This window comes from Oryctolagus cuniculus, chromosome 1, assembly GCF_964237555.1.
Source record: "Oryctolagus cuniculus chromosome 1, mOryCun1.1, whole genome shotgun sequence".
NCBI lineage: Eukaryota > Metazoa > Chordata > Mammalia > Lagomorpha > Leporidae > Oryctolagus > Oryctolagus cuniculus.
The window spans coordinates 231,912,700-231,931,629 of NC_091432.1; the positions used below are offsets into that span (position 1 = coordinate 231,912,700).

At 55.6% G+C, this 18,930-nt stretch overlaps 1 protein-coding gene and 1 long non-coding RNA gene across 5 annotated transcripts; both read left to right on the top strand.

Moving 5' to 3' along the window:
* The first annotated feature begins 278 nt into the window (after positions 1-278).
* Positions 279-3,847, top strand: LOC103345796 (uncharacterized). 3 transcript variants are annotated; one of them, XR_011385363.1, is made up of 3 exons: positions 279-623; positions 2,482-2,622; positions 3,669-3,847. It is a non-coding gene; the product is annotated as an uncharacterized lncRNA (long non-coding RNA). The 3 variants fall into 3 exon arrangements; XR_011385362.1 differs by lacking the exon at positions 2,482-2,622 and adding an exon at positions 2,672-2,789 and having other exon boundaries at positions 457-623; XR_007916328.2 differs by having other exon boundaries at positions 482-623; positions 2,488-2,622.
* A 2,120-nt stretch (positions 3,848-5,967) lies between these two features.
* On the top strand, positions 5,968-15,445 carry SET (SET nuclear proto-oncogene). 2 transcript variants are annotated; one of them, XM_051838440.2, is made up of 8 exons: positions 5,968-6,123; positions 10,905-10,962; positions 11,567-11,709; positions 12,038-12,141; positions 12,243-12,356; positions 12,882-13,052; positions 13,128-13,274; positions 13,829-15,445. In XM_051838440.2, exons 1-8 carry the CDS (start codon positions 6,015-6,017, stop codon positions 13,850-13,852), a joined length of 870 nt encoding a protein of 289 aa, XP_051694400.1. In that variant the 5' UTR covers positions 5,968-6,014; the 3' UTR covers positions 13,853-15,445. The 2 variants fall into 2 exon arrangements, with proteins under 2 accessions (XP_051694400.1, XP_051694399.1); XM_051838439.2 differs by lacking the exon at positions 5,968-6,123 and adding an exon at positions 9,085-9,535.
* Positions 15,446-18,930: the final 3,485 nt, after the last annotated feature.

The following is an 18,930-nucleotide window of genomic DNA, read 5'->3' on the forward strand; positions in this document are numbered from 1 at the left end:
CGGGGCTGGGTTAGCCGTCAGCCTGCCTGAGCAGCCAGTGCCAGGTTAGCAGAGTGAAATCAAGGAGGCCGCGGCTCAAGTCCCGACTTTCTGGCCCTTTGGTGCCAGGGCAAGTGACCTCTGAGCGTCGATGCTTCATCTGGTGTTGGTTCTCTTGCCTGTAGAAAAAGAAGATAACACGATTTGGAAAAAGGGTTCAAAAGGATCAGGCTACAGAGGCTAAAGCTGTGTGACGTGCCTCTCCTGCACAGAGCCGACGCTCAGTACTTGGTAAAGTCAGTCTTCCTGAGCCCGCTGGTGTGCACACAGCTACACAACGCTGTGTTTTGGAAAGTTCTTGCTCCCAGAGGGAGCTGGGCCCCAGGGTCACGGAACATCTGGCCACCTCCCTGCCTGCCAAGCTTTAGGTGGGGCTGAGGAGGCCATTCTCTTTGCCCCGCCCCTTGCAGCCTGTTTGGGATCAGAGCACCTAGGTGGAGTTGCTACAGTTGCGGAGTGACACCCCAGGAATCCAGGAAGCTGGAGAGGAAGGGAGAGGGCCGTCTCGCACACTAGAACTGAAGCTGCCGTGTGCTGAGCCCGAGCCGTGCTGGGTGGCAGCGATTCTGAGCACTGGAGCGCAGGTAATCTTTGTGTGTGTGTGTGTGTGTGTGTTTTAAGATTTAGAAGTATTTACATTCTTTATAGGAGAGGGAGAGGGAGAGAGGAGAGAGAAACAGAGCGCCCATCTGCTGGTCCATTCTCCAAATGTCCTCAACCGCAGAGGCTGGGCCAGACTGAAGCTTGGAGCCTTAGAGCTCAACCCAGGCCTCCCACACTGAAGGCAGGAACCCAGCTACTCGAACCATCGTCTGCTGCCTCCCGGGGTCTGCATTAGCAGGAAGGCAGCAGTCAGGAGCCGGAGCTGCGCCCTGACCCAGGCACTCTGATGAGGAATGAGTGTTCCAACGCCCATTCTTGGGTCTTTTTTGTTTTACATGATGGTTATCTTGCTGGTTACAAATTTTTAATTTATCACTAATTTTTATTTTATTTGAAAAGCAGAAAGGGAAGGAGAAAGATTTCTTCCATCTGCTATTCGCTCCCCAGATGTGCAGCTGAGCACTCCCTCTGGTTCTCCTACCTGGGTGACGAGGACAAGGTTTTCAGCCATCACTACTGCCTCCCGGGGTCCCCACACGCAGGGAGCTGGAGTCTGAGGTGCAGCCCTGACTGGAACCCAGGCATTCCCACACAGGATGCAGGGGTCCCACGAGCATTGCTGTTCTGTGCCAAGTGCCCGCCTCTTTTCTCTCTCTCTCTCTTTTTTTTCCCTTAAGATTTATTTATTTGAGGCCAGTGCCACAGCTCACTAGGCTAATCCGCCACCTGCAGCGCCGACACCCCAGGTTCTAGTCCCAGTCGGGGCACTGGATTCTGTCCCGGTTGCTCTTCCTCCAGTCCAGCTCTCTGCTGTGGCCCAGGAAGACAGTGGGGGATGGCCCAAGTGCTTGGGCCCTGCACCCGCATGGGAGACCAGGAAGAAGCACCTGGCTCCTGGCTTCAGATAGGCGCAGTGCCGGTCATAGCGGCCATTTGGGGGGTGAACCAATGGAAGGAAGACCTTTCTCTTTGTCTCTCTCTCTCACTGTCTAACTCTGCCTGTCAAAAAAAAAAAAAAAAAGATTTATTTATTTGAATGGCAGAAAGAGAGAGAGAGAGAATTTTCCATCTTCTGGTTCACTCCCCAAATAGCTACAACAGCCAGGGCTGGGCAAGACCAGAGCCAGGAGCCAGGAGTCAGGAACTCCATCGGGGTCTGCAACGTGGGTGGCAGGGACCAGTTGGGCCCTCTTCTGTTGCCTTCCCAGGCACATTAACAAGGAGCTGGACAGGAAGCACAGGGTGACAGAATGACCTTCCCTGCCCCTTTTGTCTTTTAATGTGATATAGTCACAAAGTTCAAAATTCAAGATGTGGGGGAAGGTATTTGGCACAGCAGCTAAGAAGCCACTAAGGACAGCTGCACCCCATATCCGAGTGCATGGTTTGAACCCTGGCTCCCCTTCCCATCCTGTGTCCTGCTGATGTACACCCTGGGAGGCAGCAAATGACGGCTCAACTACTAGGGTTGGGGCTACCCACATGGGGGACCTAGAATGGGCTCTGGACTCCTGGCTTCAGTCTGGTCCAGCCATATCTGTTGTGAGCATTTGGAGAGTGAACCAGCAAGATCTCTGAGTCTCTGTCCTTCAAGTAAAATGAAAATGGATAAATAAAAAATGTGTTTAAAAAATTCAAAATGTATAACATGGACGAGAGAAAAAAAATCAGATCTCCCTCCCAGCCAGTCCTCTGGCCGCTCAGTCCCCTTCCAGAGAGAACCCTGAGATTTGTTTCCTTAACACGTGCGCGCATGCACACACACACACACACACACACACAAATCAGTGAATGTGTGTCTTTTTGTTGTTAAAGATTTTATTTACTTATTTATTTGAGAGGTAGAGTTACAGAGAGTGAGAAGGAGAGACAGAGAGGTCTTCCATCTGCTAGTTTACTCCCCAAATGACTGCAACAGCCAGAGCTGAGCTGATCCGAAGCCAGGAGCCAGGAGCCAGGAGCTTCTTCCGGGTCTCCCAGGTGGGTGCAGGGGCCCAAGGACTTGGGCCATCTTCTACTGCTTTCCCAGGCCACAGCAGACAGCCAGGACTAGAACCTGCAACCATATGGGATGCGGGCGCTGCAGGCGGAGGATTAACCTACTGTGCCATGGCGCTGGCCCCATCTGCTCCCCTTTCCCACCGACGGTAACATACTAACCAGGGGCTCTGGACTTTGTTTTCCCGCTTCCCCAGCTCTGGTTCCCTCGGCTTTTATGACTGCAGGGCATTCCAAGGTATGGCTGTAGCCTTTGTCCCCAGCAGCCTAAAGAAGTCATTAGGTTGTTTCCTTTTGCTTTTACAAACCGAATTGTCCTGCGAGAGGCCTTGTTCACGTGTCACCTGACAGCTGTGCGGCCACTGCGGAGGGTAGACTCCTTCAAGGGGAACTTCTGAGTCAACCTGTGTGCTTTTAACAGCTGCTCTGATGGCTAAACTGCTGTCCAGAGAAGCTGCATCCATTGAAGCCGCCACCAGCAGAGACAGTGCCTCTTCCCACCCCGGCTCAGGCACGCAGCCAGGGCGCAGGGAGGTGGAGTCTAGAGCGCCCCCGACGTGCGTCTGGCACGGCGCCTCTGAGTTACTTCCCAGTTAGTCTTTCCTTTTCAGAGAGGTCCCGTTCTGGCCGGAAGCTGGACCGGGAAGCAGACCCAGGCGCTCTGGTCCGGCATGGCGGGGTCCCCGGCAGCACGCTAACTGCTGCCCTACACCAGATTTCCACCCCTCCCACCAAGTTTATGGGGTACCCTCGAATTAGTACCCATCTTACAGGTGTAACTCCCGAGACTGGGGCTTCACGATGAGGTAACACTCAGTTGTTCTCCCCCACCACCTGGGGCACAGCCTAAAGCCAAGACACTCGTGACTGTCAAACCTCTCGAGTGAGCAGGGTCCCTCAGAGCGCCCCAGGAATGTGCAGGCTGGAGGGGACGGTGGGGGCCTCTGCCTTTTCTTCCATCTGGGAGTCCTCGGCTTTTATCAGCGGTGACGTCATTGATTTATGCCTCGGATCCGTCTCATTAACAGGTGACTAATGGTGTGGAATATGCAGAAGACAGGGACCATCGCGGACTGTCTCAGAGGCTGCAGAGCCACGCCCCTGGGTGACAGTGGGCGGATGATATGTTTTGTGTGATCTATCAAGTGCATTTGTAAAAAGCTGAATGAGTTGCCAACTTCTAAACACCCAGAGATCTCATATAAAATTGTATCTCTATTTTACTGTTAGAAAAATCAAAGCTGGGAGGGGGAGGCAGGGTACAAAGGAAGACGGTTAATGGCACAGCGGAGCGGGCGGAGAAGGGAACTGGCGTCTGGTGTTCTACGCACTGGAGGGTAACTACAGGTAAGAACACTTAATTGTAAATTTCAAAATAAGGAGTAGAGTGAATACTCCCATCACAAAGAATATAATTATACATGTTCCAGGTGATGGTTTTGCCAATGACCCTGATCTGACCCTTACAATGTATAGGCGTATTGAAGTGTCACACTGTATCCCATAAGTATGTACAAGCATTATGTGTCAGTTAAACAGGAAAAATACTTTTTAAAAAAAGAGCACTTGGGGCGGATTAAGCCTGGAACGCCTGCATCCCATATCAGAGCACCTGGTCTGGGTCTCACCCCCTCTGATTCTTTTTTTTTTTTTTTTTTGACAGGCAGAGTGGACAGTGAGAGAGAGAGACAGAGAGAAAGGTCTTCCTTTTGCCGTTGGTTCACCCTCCAATGGCCGCCGCGGCCGGCGCGCTGCGGCCGGCGCACCGCACTGATCCGATGGCAGGAGCCAGGAGCCAGGTGCTTTTCCTGGTCTCCCATGGGGTGCAGGGCCATCCTCCACTGCACTCCCTGGCCACAGCAGAGGGCTGGCCTGGAAGAGGGGCAACCGGGACAGAATCCGGCGCCCCGACCGGGACTAGAACCCGGTGTGCCGGTGCCGCTAGGCGGAGGATTAGCCTAGTGAGCCGCCGGCCTACCTCCTCTGATTCTAACAGCAGCTGATGGCTCAAGTACTTGAGTTCCTGCCACCCCCCTGGGCTATTTGGGGCGTGAACCAGCAGATCTCTCTCTCCCATTTCTGTCTCTGTCTTTCACATGAATACATACAAATCTTTACAAAAGAAAAGAAGGAAGAAAAACCAAAGGCCTGGCAACCACAGGGTTCCCACATCAAATACACTGGTGTAGCAAAGCCCTTGGCCATCACCAGGACCCCGGGGGCCCCAGTGCCCCCTTTCGGTGACAACCCTGCTGCACCCATGGCAAAGGTCGCCCCTCCGGAAATCTAACAGCAGAAAGCAGTTTTGCCTGCTCTTGTACTTTATACGATGAAATTGCCATCGCACAGCGTCTGCTATTCTGTGTCTGAACACCGTGCTTGTGGGCTCCATCCACGGCACTCTGCAGCTGCTGGTCATGTATCCTCACTGTCCAACTCTCACAGCGCGCCTCCTGCTGCGGACAGTGTTTCCAGATGTTGGCTGTGATGGATCTCGCTGCACGTGACACTCTCACCTACACACCTCTCACACCAGGCCGCAGCAGTGCCGCTGGTGACACGGCCAGGAATCAAATTCCCGGGAGCCGAGTGGGCCCGTGCCTTGCCCAGCACAGTTTTCCTCGCTGGTTGTACTGACCGGCCTCCCAGGAGTTGTGGTGAACTCACCGGGTGCCCTACTCCTTGTTATGATCTGGCAGGCCCCGAGAGGCACTGGGCTTTGCGAACCCTGGACAAGGCACCTTCGGAAGGTCCTTCTAACTCCTAACCTCCATCCTTCCTGAAACAAATGGGAAGCCAAAGGCTCTCAAAAGGGTACCTGCTTTCCCCTCCTCCTCCGTCATTCTCCACTGGGGATCCTTTTCAACACGCCCCTGCCTTTCGGGAGCCCGGAGACCTGGAGGTGGGGAAGGAGTTGGCCAGATGTGGGAGGGGGGTGACTGAAGAACGTTCTACACTGAGGGTAAGCAGCAGCGCATACTGAAATCTGGATGCCGAGGGAAGAAGACCCGTTTCTAATGAGGGCAGGGCTGCCTAAAGGATTTGGGACCCATGGGGGATGGGCTGCGGGCACCGCAGTGGAGACCAGGATCTGAAAACACCGAGCAGATTAAGGAAGAACCTGCCCCCCCCCCACCACCACCACAGTGCCCCTCTGGAGAGAGGCAGAGAGCTAGGAAGAGTGGCTGTGGGTTGGAGGGGGGTGGGAAGGGAAGAGCCTGGGGGAGGGGGAGGGGGCGAGGGGTGTGTGTCCCATTGTCATGTAAATATCCCCTCCCGGCGGCTCCCGGGCAGATTTAAATTCCCGGCAATTGGGGAAGTCGCAGTCCTCAGCTTCCTCCTGCCCGGCGCTGGGGTCAGCGTTTCCTGGGAGCATGGCCCCCAAGCGCCCGTCTTTGCTCCTTCCTCACGCGAAGAAGCCAAGAGCAGCTCCTGGCCCGAGGCCGGCGGACACATCGGCCTCTCGGGGTTTGTTGACCGGAGGTATGTCCATGCGGCAACTTTTTTTTTTTTTTAGACTTAAAGAGATTTACGAGGATCGGCACCGCTTTTTTCTCCCCCTCCCAACCATCCATTCTTGAGATGGGACCCCAAGCTCCCTGTCGGGTTTCACTCGTGGAGTTGAGTGGATTCGGCTTGTGGGAAGGGGGAGCCAGAAGGGGCGGAAGTGAGACCCAGAGCACATGGGCGCTCATCCCCGCCGCGAGCTCCCTCCTCTGGGGCTCCGTGGCTGGGCAAGGGGAGCAGCAGCCAGCCGAGGGCTCTTCCTCCGTGCAAATCGGCCAAATTCCGGGTCCCAGTGCCTCTATCTTTCCGCTCCGACCTGCTCCCCTGTGTCTGACGCCAGTGACCCACAGCTCTGACCTGAACTGCCACCTTCTCCTCCCTTCTATCCAAGCCAAGCCAGTCACGTGACTCACCCCCAGGTCTCAGGTCGGGACTGGACTTCCGGGTCTCGCGCACCTGGGCCCTCCGACCTCTCCAGGTTCTGCTCTGGACACGCACCTGGACGCCTCCCTCACACCCTGAACCACTCCTCAGCTCCTGCTCTGCTCTGTCCTCTCATCTGGCCCCGGATGCCCGCTTGCTCCGGGCCGGGGCTATTTCCTCTGTGCCTACCCTGCCCCGGGGAGCCCCCCTCCAAGCTCTCTTGAGGTCTTGTCCTTTGAGCTTCTGCTCCAGGCCATCAGGAGTCCCCTAATGTGCCCTGCTGGCATCATCTCACCCCTGCCCCCACTAGACCAGCAAACTTGGAGCTGAGGACTGTATGTTGCTGACAAAGAGCTTGGAACAGGACACAAAGTTGACTGTGGTGGTGCCTGGGGTCTCTCTGGTAGGGTGGGAGATGGCAGGGGCTTTGGGTAGGTAGGAGCCACCGAGTGGGTCGCTGGGGAGTGGGGAAGGAGCACTGGGCTCGTCTCCGCCCTCCCGCGGATCCCTTCTGCCGTTTCACTTCCACTGCGTCCCAGGCCCACCACGCGGGATGCAGAGGCCTCCCAGCGTGGGCAGCGGCAGGGGTTGAGACCCGTCCTGTGGCCAAGTCCTCTTCCCTGACAGGGTTTAGCGGGGCTGTTTCTCAGGCCTGCCAGTCTCAGCAGAGCCCTGAAGCAGGCGAGTGGTGCAGAAGCACAGAGCAGCACAATGTGGCTCAGGCCTGCCTCCTGCCATTCAGCTCCCTGCGGCGCTGGCAGAGCGGAAGGGCGAAGAGGTGCAGCCTGAGCCCTCCTGAACCCTAGCAACTGCTGTGCAGCTGGTTGCCGACAGCGGGTACCCCACGTATCAGAGGGGGAGAAAGGAGGCGCAAGGCATGGGCGCCTGGTCAAGGCCGGGCTGCTGAGATTTCCCAGGCTCCTCTCTGGTTCCCCTCGTTCATCCCTCTTCAAAGGAGGCTGGGGAGGGGAGAGGGTCAGGAGCCGACGCCAGCTGCTGGTGGGAGCCCGCGGGGGAGACCCAGTACTTGGGGCAGGCAAGTGCTCTCTCGGGGTGCCCGGGCCGCCCCCGTTTCCTGAAACGCGGCCCTTGCTTTGTTTCTCTTCCTGATGTGCCTCTCCCAAGGGCTGCTGGGAGGCTGGGGGAGCCCGCTGGCTCCTGCGAGCGCTGCAGGGTGCCGGGGCCCCCGTGCGTGCCCGGGAACCGGGGTCCCCAGTGCCGTCGTGGGGCGCAGCCTGTGTGCGCGTCCCTGAGCATGGTGCGGCCAGGAGCCAACTGCGACTTAAAAAATAACAAAGTCGGAGTCCTATCCGCTTCAGTGAGGGCGAGCGTGGTTTTGTGCGTGGGTTTGTGCCGCTCGCGTGGACAAAGTGGAAAAATCGCTGCAGCGCCAGGGCCTTGTCCCGCGCCGGCCTTCGCGGGTGTGACGAGGGTAAAAGCTGCCTGGCGCTGGGGGAGACTGAGCGAGGACGACAGAGCCGTCCACCCGCGGGGCCGGCCGTCCTAGTCCCCGCGACTCCGCTCAGTGCCACCACTGGGCAGCCGCGACTCGGCCACGGTGAAAGCGTCCGCCTCGCCGAGTCGGCAGATGCTGCACACCGGGGTTTTGTTTTTCCCTCTCTTTTTCCTCGGGAGCTGGCTGTCAGACATGAGCAGTGTATCCCAGATGCGAATAACTTCCTTCAGAAAGGTGTCCACTGCGAGAGCTGGGCTCGCGGAGGGACAGGTTCACGCGCGGCCGCGTTCGGGAAAGTTCCAGCAAGTCAGCTGTGGTTCCAACCAGAGCGTTTCCGGCCACTCGTGACGTGAACAGCATCCGAGCCTCGGGAGCCGGCAGGACCTTGTGGGTGCTGGGACCCTCGCGGTCCGCGTCGCGTCGCGTCGCCCGCGCGGGGGTCGCCGCCTGCCCCCCGCGGACCCGCCAAGGGCCCCAGCGTCACGGCTGACTGGGCTGTCACTTCCTCAGAGGGACGCGGGCTGCGGGGCGCGGGGCCGCTTCGGGTTCCGCGAGCGCCCCCCGAGGGAGCGCCCCGCACGCCGGCCTCCCCGTCTGCAAGACCGGACGAGGGCGCCGCCGCTCGCAAACTCCCGCGAAGAGGGAGGCGCCCAGGGGCCCCCGGGCTGGCGCACGTCCCGGGGAGCAGCCCCGGCTCCTACGAGGCCTGCGCCGCCGGGGGCCCGCGAGCTCGCAGCCCGCGGACAGGGGAAGCCGCGCCGCCACCACGTGACGCGCCGCCGCGCGAAGCCCCGCCCCTCGGCCGCCGCGCGCCAGTGTCCCGGGTCGGGCCTGAGAAGGGGACAGACGGGGGGAGGGGAGCGCGGCGCTGGGGGGCCGGCCCCGGACGTCGCCGCGTTCCTTCCGCCCGCCTCTTCGCCCAGGCCCTGTGTCTCCTCGCGGCGGCTCCGCCCCCTCGCCCCGGCGCCCCGGCCAATGGCGAGGCGGCGCGAGCCTCTCCGGCCGGGGGCGGGGCGTGCGCGCGGGGCCTGGCGCGCCTGCGCCCTGCCGCCCGCCCCTCGCCGCGAGGAGGAGGTGGAGGAGGAGGAGGCGGCTCGGGGAGAGCGAGCAGCGAGCTGGAGCGCGGAGCGCGAGTGAGGGAGCCGAGCCGCCCGCCCGCCGCCGCCGCCGCCGCCGCCGCCGCCGCCCCTCCGCGAGCAGCAGCCCCGGCCGGGGCCCGGCGCGCCGCCCCAGCCCCTCCCGCGTCGTCAGGCCGCGAGGGCCGCGCGCGCGAGCGAGCGAGCGAGGGGGAGGGCGAGCGAGCGGCGCCGGGAGGAGGCGGCCGGACCGAGCGAGCGAGCGCCCGCGCGTGTGGCGTGAGGGGAAGCCGCCCGCCGCCCCCCGCGCCGGCCCTTCTCTCCCCCTCCCCGCTCCGCCCCCGACCGCGGAGCAGCACCATGTCGGCGCCGGCGGCCAAAGTCAGTAAGAAGGAGCTCAACTCCAACCACGACGGGGCCGACGAGACCTCAGGTGAGGAGCGGCGAGGCGGGGGCCGGCCGCGCCGCCATCTTCGGCTCCCGCCCCGGCCCGCGGGCGGCCGGCGGGGCCCGGGGCGCGCGCGCGGGGGGCGCCGGGCGGGGGGCGGCGCGGCCGGCGGGGGCCCGCGGGCGCGGCGCCCCTTTTTGTGCGCGGCGGGGCCGGGGGCCGGGTGGCGCCGCGGCGGCGGGGGCGCTGCGGCCTGCTCGGCGCGGGCGGAGGAGACCCCCCCTTCCTCTCCCTCCTCCCTCGCTCTCCTCCCCCTCCCTCCCTCCCGAGAAGCCGCTCTTTATTGTGCTCCGCCATGATGCCTCGCTCCCATCAGCCGCCGCCGCCACATGGTGCGGCCGGACGCGGCCCCGCGCCCGGCCTCCCCGCGCCGCCCGCCTTCCCGCCCGGCCCGCGGCGGTGCCCCCGGCGCCCCCCGCCCGGAGGCCGGGCCCGGCGGGGCCTGCGCCGGGGCCGGCCGGGAGGATGCTCGGGCCGGCCCGGGCGCGCTCCCCACGTGGGCCGGCCGCCGCGCCGGGGGGCTCGGGAGCGGCCGCCCGGGAGCCCGGGCCGCTCCGGGAGAGGCGCTCGCGGCAGGGCTACCGGAAGTGGCCCGCGCGCTCGGGCCCCTGCACGCCCACCTCTCTTTGTGGGGTTTGCAGAGCTCCCCGGACAAAAGGGCAGCCGAGCCGGAGCACACCCCCTTCCCCCCTGCGCCTCCGAGTGGCCTGGCCCCGTAGCGATCGCGCGCCGACGTCGCGTGGGGCTGAGCTGAGGTCAGCCCGCCTGAATTGGGGTGGAGGACTGGGAAGGTCAGGTTCGAGTCTCGTGGTTCTTGTTCGAAGAGGAAGGCGAGGCCGAGTGGAGTGTTCCGGTGGCGAGGGGCTGCCGCGTGCCCTCCCTGGCCGGGGGGCGTAGCTCGCGCGCTTTGTAGCTGGTATCCAGCGGGGCCTCCGACTTCGGGCAGGGGCTGTCGGGGTGCCGTGGAGGTGGCGGCGGCGGCCTGACGCCTCTCACGATCTCTCCAGCAGCTGGCTCTGTGTGCAGTGCGGGCAGAGTAAACACGGGTTTCCTCTCCGCTTCATAGTAGAAACTTTAATGTCGGGCCCCTGATTTCTTGTACTGGAACTTTTTGAAGCGATGGAACGGTAACATTGCTGGGTGTAGCCAGCGAGTAGCATGATTGGTGAATGGTCTTAGTGAAAGTTATGTGTCAGCTACATGCGTGAACACGTGGAGAGCGTGCCTTGTGGTAGGCACTTTTTAAAAAATATCTTTATTGAAACGTCACATCGGTGTTGCTTAATACCAAAACCAGTGCTTGTTAAATTTATCTGTCAATTAGTATTGAGTCTTATGCTCCTTTTTCTTGCAGAAAAAGAACAACAAGAAGCAATTGAACATATTGATGAAGTACAAAATGAAATAGACAGGTAATACTTCCCATAGCTTGCATTGGAGGAGTTTTCTGAGGAATCTAGTGGCCTGGTAATTGGTAAAATGCATGTGTATCCACTGGCTAAAGGGAGCTAATTCTGTGTTGGTTACAAATACTACCCAGATCCAGTGTTATTTTTTCTGTGAAATATTTGTACAGTGACAAAGTTCTCAGTGAAATTCCATTTGCCCTGCTAAGACGGGTTTGCGATATTAAAGGCTACAAATTGTCTGAATGAGTGTAGGATCTCTAGTAGGTTAGTATGATTGGCATCAGTGTTGCTCTAACTAGTCTTAGAATTTTGTTACTTGCTAAGTGACTTTGTTGAGAAATTGCTTGAGGGACACAGTTGAAGTTTGCCTGGAATTAAGGTAGAGAGCCGAAGTGAATTTATACAGTGTTACCAGGATGCTCAGCTTGGGCGCTGGCGGAACTGCCCTGTGGAGTCTGGCTTCAGCTGTAAACCAGGTGAATTGACTGTGTAAGTAGGTACTCTGTACAGTCGTAAGGCTAATAAACGTTCGGTTCTGTAGTCTTGACCAAATCTTGTGTTTGTTAAATACTGTCATTGTCAACATGTCCTTTTCCATTTGCTTCAGACTTAATGAACAAGCCAGTGAGGAGATTTTGAAAGTAGAACAGAAATATAACAAACTCCGCCAACCATTTTTTCAGAAGAGGTCAGAACTGATCGCCAAAATCCCAAATTTTTGGGTAACAACATTTGTCAACCATCCACAAGGTATGTTTGTGCTGTGGGCAGGGCACCGTTAGAGGATGGCGGGTGTGGGGTTGTTAGCGTGGGGAGGCCCCGCTGAGGACTTCTCCCAGCTTGCTGGTCAACCAGAGGGTTGACTTCCTCAGAGCGGGGAACGAGACTTGCAGGTGATTTCTTGTAGTTCATTCAGAGAGGCCCGTTCTAGCTAGGAATTGAGTTTAACTGCTTGATGAAGATGGTGACGGCTCTCTCACCGAGTGCTCTGACTTTAGTTAGCTTAGAAACACTAGAAAGGGGTCACTGAAGTGAACGTCTGTGTGAGCTCACGCTGATGTGTGAATTGCTGGTTTAGTGTCTGCACTGCTTGGGGAGGAGGATGAAGAGGCGCTGCATTATCTGACCAGAGTGGAAGTGACAGAATTTGAAGATATTAAATCAGGTTACAGAATAGATTTTGTAAGTATCAAGAATCCTGCTTAGCGGTGTGGAAATTAACTTGAACTTTGGCTAGAAGAGCCGTTTGTGTTCATTTCTGTTCTTCTAATCATTTGTTTTAGTATTTTGATGAAAATCCTTACTTTGAAAATAAAGTTCTCTCCAAAGAATTTCATCTGAATGAGAGTGGTGACCCGTCTTCGAAGTCCACCGAAATCAAGTGGAAATCTGGGAAGGTATGCTTGAGGACTTGTTTGTGTTTGTGTTGGTTTGGTTGCACCACTTGGCAGTACCTGGTGCTCTGGGCGTCTGGTACACACAGAAGCTGAAGAGAAGATGCTCCAGTATGTCAAATCCAGATACAAAGCTTAGAGCTCTCGTTGGAAGTTACCCTGCGGACTGAAGATTGGAACTGTAGCTCTTTGGGTTTCTACATTGGTGGTGGAGCTTATCAATGTCTTGATACTTCGCAAAATCTTTATGTGTGCATTTAAGGAGTAAGATACGTAACACATGCTTAGTGGTTGTTAAGGCGGAACTAATTTTAGATAAACTTAGCTGGTAGCTTCCCTTTGGGAAAAGCATCGTAACAGCACTGGCAGCGTGTGTGACAGGTGCTGTGTGTTTGATTGTTCTTATCAATAACGCAGCTGTTACTGTACTGATGACTGTTCTGCTTTGGGCCAATTTTTTTTTTTTTTTAATTATAGAGAAGTTTAGATGTGAAGAACTTATTTAAAGTTCCCTCCATTTGAATTTAGGATTTGACGAAACGTTCAAGTCAAACGCAGAACAAAGCCAGCAGGAAGAGGCAGCACGAGGAGCCAGAGAGCTTCTTCACCTGGTTCACTGACCATTCTGACGCGGGTGCGGATGAGTTAGGAGAGGTCATCAAGGATGATATCTGGCCGAATCCATTACAGTACTACCTGGTGAGTTGAGGCTGTTCATTTGTGCGAGGCTGCCTGTATCTAAAAGTGAGGACTTAGGGAAACTCTCTGTTTCAGGTTCCTGATATGGATGACGAAGAAGGGGAAGGAGAAGAAGATGATGATGATGATGAAGAAGAAGAAGGGTTGGAAGACATTGATGAGGAAGGCGATGAGGATGAAGGGGAGGAAGACGAGGATGAGGATGAAGGGGAAGAAGGGGAGGTAAAGAATCTGACTAAATCCCAAAAGATGACTTCAAAGAATTAACTGTCTTGTACGTTATGTATTTAGTATCAAACTGTCCCAGAACTGATACTGGGGGATTTGTGAAGACGACTTCAGACAGTTGTCTGGGGGTCCAGGAAGTGCTTGATAAGCTCCCTGTACTAATGATGGCACTAGCATCGTCCCCTTGTCTTTCCTAGCCAGTTTTTAAAGTGACAGCGTCCAAATTGTAAACCATCACTCAAATACGAGAGCTCTGCACGTTTTGGACAGGATTTGTTAAAAAGTCCAATTAGAAGAGATAGGCTTTGTTTGGGATTATTTGGTCAGAAATAAATGGGTCCAGTAGTTTGCTTAGGGCAGAGAGTCAGTGGTTGATGTAAGGCAGCACCGCTGGTCTCTTCTGTCTGGATTCAGTGTAGGTGGGTGATAGAGATGGAGAAAATGGGCACATTGTCATTGCATTCTGGGGGGTCCGTTGTGGTTCCTGTCAAAGCTAGCAGGGGACCTTAGAATTAACCCTGAAGATTAACTCCCACTTTCTCTTTCAGGAGGATGAAGGAGAAGATGACTAATAGAAAACACTGATGGATTCCAACTTTTTTTTTTTTTTTTTAATTTTCTCCAGTCCCTGGGAGCAAATTGCCGTCTTCTTTTTATTTTTTTCCCTCTTGTGCTCAGTCTCCCTGTTTTTGAGGTCTCTTTTCTCTACACCATGGTTCTCACCTTATTGTGGGGAAAATACCTGAAGCAGAATACAATGGGAAAAGAATCTCTACCCCTTTCTGTTCCAAATTCATTTTATCCCTCTCGTCTCGACAAAAACTGTATGGAATCAACACCACCGTGCTCTGCGGGAAAAAGAAACCCCCCTGCTCCCGGCTCTGCTGGAAGCTGGAGGGTGCCAGGCCCCTGTGTAGTAGTGCATAGAATTCTAGCTTTTCTCCTCCTTTCTCTGTATATTGGGCTCAGAGATTACACTGTGTCTCTATGTGAATACGGACAGTTAGCATTTACCAACATGTATCTGTCAACTTTCTCTTGTTTAAAAAAAGAAAAAAAAACCTTAAAAAAATGGGGTTATAGAAGGTCAGCAAAGGGTGGGTTTGAGATGTTTGGGTGGGTTAAGTGGGCATTTTGACAACATGGCTTCTCCTTTGGCATGTTTAATTGTGATGTTTAACGGACATCCTTGCAGTTGAAGATGACACTTTTAAATAAAATTCTCTCCTAATGATGACTTGAGCCCTGCCACTCGATGGGAGAATCAGCAGAACCTGTAGGATCTTATTTGGAATTGACATTCTCTATTGTAATTTTGTTCCTGTTTATTTTTAAATTTTCTTTTTGTTTCACTGGAAAAGAAAGATGCTCAGTTTTAAACGTTAAAAGTGTACAAGTTGCTTTGTTACAATAAAACTAAATGTGTACACAAAGGATTTGATGGTTTTCTCTCAGAGGAACTGAGTTTGACTTGTAAGTAACGTTACTGTCAAACTTTTATCACCGTAATTGCGTAGTTTTTGATATGCACTTTGCAGGACGACCTCAGGGCTATGTGGATTCAGTAAAGGGGTTTGAATTAATGTAGTATTGTCTCCCCATACCTGGGAACCATGGGCACGGCTTGCCTTTGCTTTCTTAAAATATCACATCGTTTGGAGAGCATGTTGCTCAGCTGAGTTCTGAGTGTTGTACTTTTACCAAATTGGCAGTTTTTTTTAAAATGGGCTTTTATTTACTTGAATATGTTAGTGGCTGCCACCACCATCAGACAGACCTGGTGCCTTGACGCCAAGGGAGACAGGAGACGGTCGCTGTCGGGTCTTCACTGGCGCTTCAGTGTGGCCCACGGGAAGAGACTGTCAGAACGGTCCCCGTTGAGGCTGGGGGTGTTGCCTCAGTCCCGGTGGGAAGATGCCCACTGCCCTTGTACAGAGCGTCTTTGAGAAACTCTCAAAGTGGATAAGCTTTTGAATGCTGTGAGTGGGCTGAAGTTAAATGCCACTTTTTTCACAGATGAATTATTGAGCACCCTGGACAAATCCAAAGCTTGGGATGTACCAGTAGGCGAAGTGTGACAGGCTCGGCGGGGTGGGGAGTGCGTTGTGCTCAGGTCTGGAGGGAATCCCTCACTGTGTGCTCCAATAAAGGAACCTGAAGATGTTTGTGGATGGGTCATTCTCGTCTTTGGTTTTAGACATTCACGTTCTCAGAGACTAGAGAAAGGGAAAATTACAGTACAAATTACAGTGCAGATAACCTGTAGAAAAGGGTATAAGCTGGGCTGGCGCCATGGCTCACTAGGCTAATCCTCTGCCTGCGGGGCTGGCACACCCGGTTCTAGTCCCGGTCGGGGCGCCGGATTCTGTCCCGGTTGCCCCTCTTCCAGGCCAGCTCTCTGCTGTGGCCAGGGAGTGCAGTGGAGGATGGCCCAGGTGCTTGGGCCCTGCACCCCATGGGAGACCAGGAGAAGCACCTGGCTCCTGGCTCTGGGTTGGCGCAGTGCTGGCTGTAGTGGCCATTTGGGGGGTGAACCAATGGAAGGAAGACCTTTCTGTGTCTCACTAACTCTTTAAAAAAAAAAAAAGGTATAAGCTAGGCAGTATGAAATTCATTTTAATTGAAATGTAAGTAAAGGTTTCTAAAGAAATTATTGGGTAACTTGGGTTTTAACTATTCAGGAGAAAGTTCCTCAATAGGTAAGCCTGCAGTGCTGTTTTTTGTTTCGTTTTTTGGCCACAGCTGGTGGTGTCTTGGGTGCTGGTGAGATCCTCATGCTGTTGGGTTTTCCATCACTGATTTTAGAGTTTGTTGAGAAACGGAACTGGCAGCCACACACCCGTGAGGGCTCTGGCTGGGCCGGGCCTGGGCCTGACCAAAGCTGGGATCCTGGAGGTAACTGGGGCTTCTGTGAGAGGTAGGAAGCTGCCTGAGCCGTTACAGCTGCTGGCCAGGGTGTGCTTTAGCAGGAAGCCGTAGTCTGGACCCCAAGCCCGTGATAGCCAGGTGCTTCCAGGAAGGGAGGTGGGTCAGGACCCCGCAGTGTGGCTTAGTGGAGCCACGTCTTGGGATGTCGAGTTTGCCAGCTCTGCCAGTGGCACCCGGGGAAGCAGCCGAAGGTGGCTGAGGTGCTTGGGCCCCTGTACCCACGTAGGAGACCTGGTTGGAGTGCCCAGTTCCTGGCTTTTAATCTGGCCCAGAGCTGGCTGTTTTGGCCTTGGAGTGAACCTGGCAGTGGAAGGTCTCTGAGTCTGCCTTTTAAATGAACAGAAAGTGAGCAGGCAAAATGGCAGCCTTCACCCACCAGCCCTCGGCCCCACTGTCGCCTCCGGGCGGGCTCTGGGACTTTCAGCGGGCTGGTGGGACAGTTGGAGCGGCTGGTACTGAGCTTGATTGGCTGGCACGCGTGCGTCACATCTGGTGTTAGCTGCTTGGCTCTGACACAAACATGAAGTTTTGGTTCTTGCATGCATTTTTGGGGGGTTTTGGGCTTGATAATCACTGCTGTTTTCAGTCCAAGAAATAGGTTTCTGCCTTTTTTTTGTGGTGGTGGATTTTGCTTAGGGATCTTGATTATTACAAAAACAGTTCTGTGTAAGGGCCGAAACTCAGGGTTTCCTGGGGAAGTTCTTTGATGAGATCCGTGAACAGTTTACTCTTTATTTGAAAGGCAGAATTAGAGGTCTGCCATCTGCTGGTTCACTCCCCAAATGGCCGCAATGACTGGAGCTGGGCCAGGCGGAAGCCAGGAGTTTATTCCCAGTCTCCCACATGGTCGCAGGGCCCTCGGGACTTGGGCCATCTTCCACCAAGCAGGGAGGAGGATTGGAAGTGGTCCTCACAAAACGGGTGTGTATATAAACAAGGACAAAAGGGTGTGTTCCAGATGGACAAACACTGCGAAGGTAGGTGTGCGGGGAGAGGGAGGCGTCTATACAGCCTGGTGGGGAGTTCTAGCTTCCCTCCAGCCTGGCGGTCCAGTGATGGCAGTTAGCTGGAGAGTGGGCTGCACTGTTCACGACCCAGTGGGTGCTGGACATGAACCTGAGCTCATGAGGAGGCCCATCTCCGGGTGGTCCCAACAGACACTGGCGGGCTGCTCAGAGTCAGCCCAGGGCTTGCTCTCCCGGTGCAGGTGTGTTAGGTGGGTTCTGCTAACTGAACCCTTTTTTCTGCCAAGGGTCGTTTGGATATAACATTCCCAGGCCTAAAACATTACCAGCTGTTGTGGAATAGTGGGGAAAGCTGCCGCCTGCAACACTGGCATCCCATGTGGGTGCTGGTGTGAATCCCAGGTGCTCCCTGGAAAAGCGGGAAAAAGCCCGGGAAAAGCGGGGGAGGATGGCCCATGTGGGAGACCCGGACGAAGCTCCTGGCTCCTGCCTGGTCCGGCCCAGTGACTGGCCATTCAAGCACTAGGCCAGCAGATGGAAGTACGTCTCCTGCCTGCAGTTGCCTTGGCAGGCCAGACGTTCCCGCCCCTGCTAGTGTGGGGTGGGGAAACACCTCAGCAGACTGGGACAGTGAATTCAGCTCTGGCTGTGGGGGGAGGAGGGAAGCCTTCCCAGGAAAGTGATTTCCAGTTATTGGGAAGTAGCCTTCACCCATCAGTTCAAATATGGAGATTTGAAGGGAGAGAGCTTCCATCTGCTGGTTCACACCCAAAACAGCTGCAAAACCTCCGGGGCTGGACCCACCAAAGCCAGGAGCCAGGAAACTCCAGGTCTCCCAGACAGGTGCAGGGACCCAAGCACTTGGTAGGGAGCTGGACTGGAAGCGAAGCAACCAGGACTTGAGCCAGCACCCACAGGGGATGTCCACGTCGCAGGCATAGCCTTCGCCTGTGTACCGCACCACCAGCCGACATTTCTAAGTGCTGCTTGGCAAGACTGGTTAAATATTTATTTATTTATTTATTTATTTTGACAGAGTGGACAGTGAGAGAGAGAGAGACAGAGAAAGGTCTTCCTTTTGCCGTTGGTTCACCCTCCAATGGCCGCCGCGGCCGGCGCGCTGAGGCCGCGCACCGCGCTGATCCGAAGGCATGAGCCAGGTGCTTCTCCTGGTCTCCCATGGGGTGCAGGGCCCAAGCACTTGGGCCATCCTCCACTGCACTCCCGGGCCACAGCAGAGAGCTGGCCTGGAAGAGGAGCAACCAGGACAGAATCCGGTGCCCCGACCGGGACTAGAACCTGGTATGCCAGTGCCGCAAGGCGGAGGATTAGCCTAGTGAGCCGCGGCACCGGCCTTTTTAAACTTTTAAATGGTGGGTAACAACACACAGCTCAGGACAGTGTGATGACCCCATTTAAGGGGTCGACGCTGTGGCGTAAAAGGTAAAGCTGCCCCCTGTGGCGCCAGCATCTGGGCGCTGGTTCGAGTCCCGGCTGCTCTGCTTCTGATCCAGCTCTCTGCTGTGTCCTGGGAAAGTAGTAGAGGATGGCCCAAGTCCGTGGGCCCCTGCACCCACATGGGAGACCGGGAGAAAGCTGGCTCCTGGCTTCAGATCAGCGCAGCCCCGGCTGTTATGGGGAGTGCACCAGCAGGTGGAAGACCTCTGTTTCTTGCCTCTGCTTTTCAAATAAAATCTTAAAAAAAAAAAAAAAAAAAACAAAAAAAAAAACAAAAAAAAAAACTAGTATGTGCCAAG